This window comes from Capra hircus, chromosome 8, assembly GCF_001704415.2.
Source record: "Capra hircus breed San Clemente chromosome 8, ASM170441v1, whole genome shotgun sequence".
NCBI lineage: Eukaryota > Metazoa > Chordata > Mammalia > Artiodactyla > Bovidae > Capra > Capra hircus.
The window spans coordinates 61,794,146-61,803,388 of record NC_030815.1 but is presented as its reverse complement, the minus strand read 5'-3'; the positions used below and the strand labels follow the sequence as shown (position 1 = coordinate 61,803,388).

General features: G+C 53.3%; 1 protein-coding gene across 2 annotated transcripts in view; it reads left to right on the top strand.

Annotated features, from left to right (window-relative positions):
* SHB (SH2 domain containing adaptor protein B) overlaps positions 3,072-9,243 on the top strand; it is a 137,711-nt gene continuing 131,539 nt past the window's right edge. For both annotated transcript variants that reach the window (XM_005683946.3, XM_018052197.1), the window contains exon 1: positions 3,072-4,396. In XM_005683946.3, coding sequence (XP_005684003.3) covers positions 3,686-4,396 — 711 coding nt within the window. In that variant the 5' untranslated portion in view covers positions 3,072-3,685. The remainder of the gene's footprint in view (positions 4,397-9,243) is intronic.

Genomic DNA, 9,243 nt, shown 5'->3' with positions numbered 1-9,243 from the left:
ACATGGTAGGATTCTGCATATTCTTTGCTCATGGTTGGATGGAGCAGCAGTAAAAAAAAAAAAAAGGTGTCAAGAATGACTGAGGGATTTGTTTCAGATATTCACTGAGGATTAATGACTCTGGAATCCATGCTTCTAGCTCAGACTCCTGGGCTGGTACATAGCAACATTTGATTAAATGAACTGAAAAAGTAGATGAATCTGTTGGGTTGGTGGCACCATTTTTCCAGGCCTTTACCAATGGCAGAGCATACCTCCAGATATTGAGGGTGCAGAGAAAAGTGAGAAATTGAAACAGGGCAGAAACAGAAAGGAGCATACCCAACCCCTCCAATAAGAAAATTGGGGACAAGGAGGCAGGCAGGGGGATTTGAAGGAAAAAGTGCCAAGAATGACAGGCATAGGGTTAAATTTGTGATACCAAAGAGACTGGGTGTCAATCCCAGTGGTGCCTCCTGATTCAATCTCTTCTCTTCATTGGTCCCAGGTTTCTCCCTGTGAAATGGGGTCTCTGGCTTTCTAAAAAGGGTCTATCTAGCTTAACCATCTGTAGTGCTCTGATCCTTTTCTTACAAGTTCCCCTCTCCTCTAGCCATTTGACACAGTGCTTCTCCAACATCATCTTTCAGGAAATTTTCTGTTTCTTTTCACAGTGATTATTTCTGACTCTGAGTTTTGTAAGATGTCGCTATTAGTTCCCGAAGAAAAACACCCATGTGGTTTTTTTGCCTGCTTGAAATAAATACTACTTTAGGCCAGTTACCCCATCTGTAAACTGGGAATAATACCAGATTGTAGGGATGCTGAGGAGGGTTAATTATATACAGAATGTGTAGGGGCTAAGCAGATACACAAGTGCTCTGGAAGTTTTTGGCATAGTACTATAGCATTATAATAATTCTGGCTTGCAAATTATACCCCAGCAGAGACATCACATGGAAAAGTGGGTCTGACCCCATGGCCCACTGAAAGTGAAATGGAAAAAATAGGTTGTGAAATAGAACTTCTCTTCCTAAACTTTTGGAAAAGGCAGAGATAATTCTTCCATGTGCAACCCACATGCAGGGAACAAGTTTCTAGATGGTGGAGAAGCCTGTCTTGCCCAGGGTGGCCTGGCCTGTTGCCAGCATCTGACCATTCCTCCTTCCTAAAACTGGAAGCAGAGATAGGAAGGGAGGGAGTAGGAGAGGATTTGTGGTTGGTTGAAAGGTGGGATTCACAGTGAGGATATCCTCACCCCTCAGGTTTTCTATTTGAGCTTCCCTTACTTGCGGGATAATTAAGTGCTTATAAAGTAGAGGAATGATTTAAAGGGTAATTTGAGATAGTTAAATCCAGGGACATTTAAAATAAACATTTTAGTCCAGGTCAACTTCTGGGTCCTCCCACCATCCCCAGATACCATACACAAACACCCCACATCCGAGGTTATTTCCTATGAAATTCCAAATAGGTAGATCTCAGGCAATGAAGGGGCTGTGTAGTTGGTAATATATGGCTGTGTGTCATATATTGGGTTTGTAAAATTTAACTGGCTCATAGATGATTACAGTCCTGTCTCACCAGAGGGCAAGAGTGAATAGCCTGATCCTAAAGGGACAGTTTGCAGTCAGTTCCACTGGATTACAGTGGGTGGCTGAGTGGACAGAGCTCAGGCTTCAGAGTAAGATCCCAGTTGGACTCCTGGCTTTGCCACTTCCCCACTGTGGCCTTAGGCAGGGGAAGAGGCCCTACCTACCTAAGAGCCTCAAACTGCTCTTTTGAACTCCACCTCCAGTCCTGGCCAGAGAAGCCACTGACCTTGCTCCCTGCCCTAAAAGGTCCTGCTTTTCCTGCAGGATACAGGAAACAGATTTCCCCGAAGCCCATTTGTAATATGCAGGTTGCAAGTGGAGATAATGATTTGGACTATCATCCTAATAAATCAGCATTCTTTGAGAATTTCTCAGTCTTACACCTTAACTGTATGTCATAGTCTGGGGCTTGATCAGCCAAATTCAAATGAGCACCGGCAAAGGAGCAACGGCTCTAGAGGCAGTTAACTCTTTTGTCTCCAAAGAACGTATTCTCCTCTTGGGAAAAGCCTTCCTGAGCAAACTGTGCTCCTCCCTCGGCCTCAGTTTCCTCATTTTAATAATCAGAGGACGATCTTAAATTGCAAAGTAGAGACGAATGGAAATGACACAATTTTGGCACCACCAGACCAGGAACTGACATCCAGACCCACCTGAGTGACCTCCTTCCGAGCCTCAATTTCTCCATCAGTAAAATGAGGGCCCTGGATTAAATGGAGTGTTGCTAGCTCCTACAATTTTAGGTATTAAACATTCCCACAGCTACCTCTGCCTGGTTGACACTGATCAGGGTAAAAGCCAAGACTTCCTCAGAGGTGAAAAGGTAAGCAAACATTCCGATCTCCCCTTAGCTTGGCTTTCCAACTGGTGAGGGGCCAGGTCCCTGCAGACGATCCAGGTCGCATTCGTCGTCCGGATGGCTAAAGAGCTTATTTGCATAAAGAATCCTCCGATGGTCTGGCAGAGAGTTGAACCGAAGTCTTCGTCCGTTTAAGCAGAGAATAGACACCTTGTTCCTAAGGGTCTCAGCACCGCATTTCCTCTAAGAGGGTCACGCCGTAGACTAAAAATGCCCCTTGTCCCCTAAAGTGGGGATCCCTGGAGAACACAACGCTCGAGTGCCGGGGTGGGGAAGGTTTGGCCTCTACACGCTGCAGGTTTAGGCTGGCAATCTCTCGCCCAAGGCGGTGGCGGGCGGCAAGCAAGGCAGGGCCAGCTGCGCCGCGGGACCCCGGCGCCCTCAGGCGCGACCCAGGGGCTGGCGCCGAGGCGGCCGCAGGAGGTGGCGCGTGCTGAAGGGGAGAGCTGCTGCTGTCCAGAACCGGGGCGCTAGAGGGCGGGGCCAGGGCCGAGGTCTGGCTGCAGGGCGCGTGGGGGTGGGCGGGGCGGGGTCTGAGAGGGCGGGCTGGGGGCGGGGCGCGCGCGGGCCCGGGGAGGGCGGGGCCGCGGGGCGGGGCGGGCTCTGGCGGCCCGAGTGTCACACACGCGGCGGTTCGGGAGGCGGCGACAGCGGCAGCGGCAGGCGCCGCCGGGACGGGCACGGGCGCGCGGGCTCGGGCGGGCGCCGGCTGCCTCCCTCCCTCCATCGCTCGCTTGCTCTCCGGCCCGATTGCTCGCCGGCCAGGGGCCGAGCTCGCTCCAGCGCTCTCGGGAAGGAAGTCGGGGCCGGGGGCGCTGAGGACGCCGACAAGTTCCAGCAGCAGCCGCGAATCCCGGCCGAGGCGGAGGCTGCGGTTCCGACGGGACAGGAGCGCGCTCCGTGGCAGAGCGCACGGCCAGAGCGTCTGAGGAGCCGGGGGGCGCCCGGGCCTTTTGCTATCCGTGGGGCCGCGGCGGGGATCCCATGAGACGCGCCCTCAAGGGGCAGGAGATCCAAAGCCCGGGCGGCGAGCGGCGGAGGCGGAGGGCGGTGCTGCAGCTGCCGGAGCCGGGGAGCGGCCGGCAGGAGGCAGCGGAGAGAACTTGAACTTGGCGTCGGGAGCGGGCGCCCCGGACGCCCCTCGCCGGGGCCGGGGCCGGGGCGCCGAGGGACGTGGGCGGCATCGCTGCCCCCCGAATGGCCGCGGCGGCGGACCCGGCTCCCGCGCCGCGGCCCTAGGCGGCCTCTCGCCATGGCCAAGTGGCTGAACAAGTACTTCAGCTTGGGCAACAGCAAGACCAAGAGCCCCCCGCAACCGCCGCGGCCCGACTACCGCGAGCAGCGGCGCCGAGGCGAGCGGCCCTCGCAGCCCCCCCAGGCCGTGCCGCAGGCCCCCGCGGCTGCCTCCGCGTCCTGCGGTACCGCCGCCGCCTCCTGCTTCTCGGCATCGTCGGGATCGCTGCCCGACGACAGCGGCAGCACCAGCGACCTCATCCGCGCCTACCGCGCACAGAAGGAGCGCGACTTTGAGGACCCCTACAACGGGCCCGGCTCGTCGCTGCGCAAATTGCGCGCCATGTGCCGCCTGGACTACTGCGGCGGCGGGGAGCCGGGTGGGAGCCAGCGCGCCTTTTCCGCGTCGTCCGCGTCGGGCGCCGCGGGCTGCTGCTGTGCCTCCTCCGGCGCGGGCGCCGCCGCGTCCTCGTCCTCGTCCTCTGGCTCTCCGCACCTCTACCGCAGCAGCAGCGAGCGGCGGCCCACCACCCCGGCCGAAGTGCGCTACATCTCCCCGAAGCATCGCCTCATTAAGGTGGAGAGCGCCGCGGGCTGTGCCGGGGACCCCCCAGGGGGCGCCTGCTCCGGCGGCCGCACCTGGAGCCCAACGGCCTGCGGAGGCAAGAAACTGCTCAACAAGTGCGGCGCCTCAGCCGCGGAGGAGAGCGGTGCCGGCAAGAAGGACAAGGTAAGGCGCCCTTGGCCTCACTAGAGGTTCCAGAGCCACTGTGCGCACTGGGAAACTGAGGCACCGCTCTAGTTTCGAGTTCCTACGTCCACTTCGGGCTAGGACCCGAGGTCAGGCCTCCCACGATGCTACCAAATTCTGCCTCCTTGCACGCGCTTTGTCCCTGATCATTGGCCTCCTGACAGTGTCTTAACGCTGCTGCTTCCCAGCCAGGTGCCCTCTTGGAAGTATCCTGACCAGAGAGCTCTCTGCCCAGCCTGGTCCAAGAGACAGCCAACCAGCCCCTCGAGGAGGAAAGTCAGAGAGTCAGAGCCCTTACGTATTTAAAGTGTGAGTGGCTCAATCGTGTCTGGCTCTTTGCGACCCCATGCACTGTAGCCCGCCAGGCTCCTCCGTCCATGGGATTTTCCAGGCAAGAATACTGGAGTGGGTTGCCATTTCCTTCTCCAAGTATTTAGGAGAGTGTTTATTCTTGTCTACCCCTGTTCCTCCCGCCCCTGACTTTACAGATGGGAACTGAAGTCTAGAGCTGGGAAGGGACCCGCCGGATATTACACATTTTCGATGGCAGATCCAGACCGGCTGTCTCTGAACGGATATATGTAAATCCCTCTAAATGCCCTGCCCTGCCCCACCCCCCGCGCCAGGTTTCCAAATGGGGCAGCCTTTTGTACTGGAGCTGTACCGGGAAACACGCCCCCGACCCTCCAACCCCCACGCGTGCTTTTCCGGTTGAAGTGCGCTGGTCTACAAGAGCGCTCCACTTCGACCTGTCAGTTCCTCCAGCCCGGCCCGGGAGGGGTCCGCCTACCGGGCCAGCTGGAAGGAGACCACCCCTCCCATCCTCATCTTCCTTCCTGACCTTACCCTTTATAGCCCCAAGGATGAGGGGGACGATTTTGTACACTCTCCTCCCTAACAGATCAGACTATCTTGATCCCCCGGACCTTTGGAGCAGTCTAGTTAATTACAGCCAGACTGGGCCCTCTCTTCCCCCTTCACACTCCTGTGACACCCTCCTTTCCCCCATAAAATAATACTTGTTCTGTCTACTTCTGGTGGAAGGCAGTGCTTTCATTACATCTGAGGCCCAGTGCCCTGTGATGGCTATCAGACGGCTGTCCCTCTCGTTCTCCGGCACCGCCCTGCTTTCTCCCAAAGGTAAACTTTTCACCCATATGTGGGCTGGGGGAAACTGATAGAGTCTGAGTTTCTTTTAGGACTGGATTTCCAGACAGGAGGGAAACAGGCCCCTACCTCCCAGCTGGTGCTTGGGAAGGGAACTTTTTGTTTTCCAGGCAGGAGAAGGAAGCCGGTGCCCCTCCTGAATTTTTCTGCCTGACTTCCCCTCCCCAGGGTCCCAGGTCCCCCTAGCATACCTCTGCCTCCTGCTGGGTCTGTTGAAGGCAGCATGGGTAACCTATGGATTCCACTTCCCTCTGGGGCCAGTTTGAGGACGCATCTGCATAGACTCTGGGCTTCCTAAGCACTTGGGGTGCCACACCTAAATGACAAGGGCTAGGAGCCGGGTGGCCACCTTGGTGCTGCCTTGTGGGCAGAGGAGGTTTCTCCGAGAGCCCCCAGGATTATGGGTTTGTGGGCCATCTGTAAAGGAAACAACAGAGAGGCTCCCTGCTGCCTTCTGTGTGGCCCAGGCTTGGCTAGGTGCTGATCTGGGAGAACCTGGAGTCCCTGGAAATGGAAGGATGGCCTAACCTAGCTCTCCAGAGAGATCCCACCATTCCCTTGTTATTCCATGACCACCTCCCAGGTGGGCAAATCTCCTTTCTCTCCTGCTGCCTGTGGTTCTGCCTACTCACTAGAATCTTCCTTTATGGTTTTCAAAACTTTAGTAAATGTTTTTTCCTAACTATAAATAAGACTATTTCAAATACTGAGGAATACTAAGTTTAATAGCTGGAGTGTTAAGTGTGTTCAAAACTTGGCTTTGTTCCACCAGATGTTTCTTACAGTTCTTTGTTCCCCTCTGCTGGGCCCTGGAGTAGGGTCCAGTGACTACTGTGGTTCAGGCTGCAGTGTACATGTTGAGTGCTGTGATGGCAGGGCTTAATGGGAGGTGGCCAGGGAGGACCACTTTTATGGTTGGCTGCAGAAGAGAACCTGGTACTCTAGGGGATTGTAGGTAAAGGCCTTGTGGCAGGAATTGAAAGGTTAGAGTTGGGCAGGACCCCAGAGGGGCAGGAGGTCCTGGGTCGGGGAGAACCTTGTTACCTAAGCACAGCGAGGAGATTTAGCTGTTGAATCATATGAGCAGATATGGTTTCTTTAAAAAATATCTCTCTGGAGTGCACTTCACCTACTAGATTGTGACTTTGAGCCCTTTGATCTTTTAAGAGGTTGTTGCCATCTTCAGAGTCAGAGGGATTGCAACTGCCAGATGTTCTTTCTCGCGAGTAAGAGGAAGAAACAGAGAGGGTCATACTATGCAGTAGTTCTCAAACTAGCACCTGGAGGACTGGTTAAAACACATGGGGCCTGAGAAGGTGTATCTTTAACAAATTCTCAGGTGATCTTTTGCAGCTGATCCTGGGACCACACCCGTGCAACAGTGGCTTCATAACCCTCCCTCTGGGTCTTCTGGTTGGAGTTGCTTTGGGATACAGAGACTCCGGGTGCCCTCTTCATCTCTGCCTTCTGTGGGGCTGCCACCTAGTTGGGGGCCAATACCTACCCTGCATTCCTGGTCAAACTGCCAGGCGGTAGCCTGGTTTTCACATTATTTGCAGCCAGACAGCTTTTGGAAGTCAGGGACACTGCAGGTCCAGCCCTGAACACACTAGAGTCTGCCTTCTGCTGCTCACCCACGGATCCAGGAAAACGTACTCCTAGCCCACTTAATCTCTAGCCCAGCTTCCTCTTATCAGTTGTTAGGGAATAGAACAAGTACCCATAGGGCTGCTGAATGCCCCAGCTGTGTGGGGACCTGTGTTTTAATGTCGGCCTATGTTGAGAGTTACTGTGGCGTGGGACTGGGAGCTGTGTCCGCAAATCCTCCTTTCAGGGCCTCCATCGCCAACCCCACCCACCTTTATCTTGGGGGCCCTTCTGCCCCCCTCGGTACCTGTGCCCCCTTCTGACACATACTTAGGCATCCTCCTGTTCTCCTAGGTGAATCCCAGGGCGCATACACACCTGGCTACATATACCTTGCTACCAGCCAGTCTCCAGTTTAGGGTAGTTTCCCTTTTAGACTCACATGGAAGACAGAGTCTGTTTTCAATTTAACCAACTTTTACCCAGCACATATTTTGCGCTCAGAGATCTCTCAGTACAAGGACAAGCTAGGGGGAAGGAATAAAGGCTGCAAAAAGACTTGGCAGAAATTTTTGGCCTAAGCCTCTGAAGGCTGCTGACACCCATCACCTTTTCATCATTTGTTTCCCAGTGTTTTTGTCTTTGGGAATTCAGTGAGATCTTCACCTAGGAGGCAGCTTTGAGTTGGATCTAGGGATGGAAGTGGAATTTCAGTGCAAGGAAAGGCTGACTGCAGCCTATGGGAGCCCTTAGGTGTATGTGCTGTGTACATGCATCTGTGTGTGCATGCATGTATGTCTGTGTGTTGGCGTATGTGTGCATGTATATATATAAAACCTAAACGGGGGAGTGTTTTTGGAAATGAAAGCTTTCTTGCAGTGGGCCTCACTTGAGAAATGAGAGATGACAGTGTGAGATAGGTGGGGGCCTGAGTTTGGACCCCACAGGGAAAGCCTGGAAGACTGTTGAATCAGGAAAAGAATAGGCTCAGAGCCATGGTTGAGGAGCATCCCAGTCTATAAGCTGCTGCAATCTGGGGCTGATGGGTTTGGAGTTGGGAGGCAATTACAATATAGTCGCAGTGAGAGACAGGGAGGGCCTGAGCTCCTGGGAAGAAAATACAAAACTTTAGTAGGTAGAAATATTATTCCCTCAGGTTGTCTTTATAAAAAAAAAATAATGATGACAAAGAGGCCAGTAACTTGGTAGGTCTCCTTATGTGCAACCAGACAAGTGTTATCCACTTATGTTTTCTGCTGAAGTCTTGTTTCTTTTATCATAATTAAGTAAATGTTTCCATTGCAACTGAGAAAGTTGAGATGCACCATGACATCAGTTTCCCAAGTTTAAATACATGCTGATGTGTACCAACACTTTGTATTTTGTCAGCATCCACAGAGTTGAGTTAAATAACATGCTTCCAAAGAAATAAATAATATCACGTTCAACTTTTTTTTTTTAATACTCAGCAAACAGTTTCTGAGCAGCATGCGAGGCAGGGGGAACCTCACAGAGAAATAAGTGGTGGCGAGTTTTTCCAAGAGGGAAGCTTCTCAGTCTGCAGTTGAACATGAGCTTTTTAAGATCTAGCCTGGGAGACAGTCGGGCAGTGAAGCAGTGTCACAGCGTGAGGCATGCCAGAACAGCAGTGCGTGCAGAGGGCTGAGGAATTCACAACTCTGTCTACGAATTCAAGGAGGGCTTTCACGAGGTGGTGGCATTTGAGCTTCTCCAGGTAGAAGCTGGTGCCAAGAGAGTGGATGGAGGCTCTGAAAGGTGGGTGTGGTGGGGGAATTGTAGAGAGAGGTTGGAGCCGCAAAACAAGAGAATGTCTCATGTATCTTTTGGAGGAGTTGGGAATTGGGGTCTTTGTGTCCTTTTCACATCAAATCATTGATGTGTAGCTTGATTGAAGCCAGGGGGAAGCATAAGCTGAGAGTCATTTTCCATTTGGTTAATAGCCACATTCTCCAGTTCTTAGAAAGTAATTGATTGAAAAAGTAAGGACCAAGCTTGGTAGCTGTGGTTTGTCTTGGAACACTTTGAAGTCCTGTCCGTTGAAAGTAGTGTGA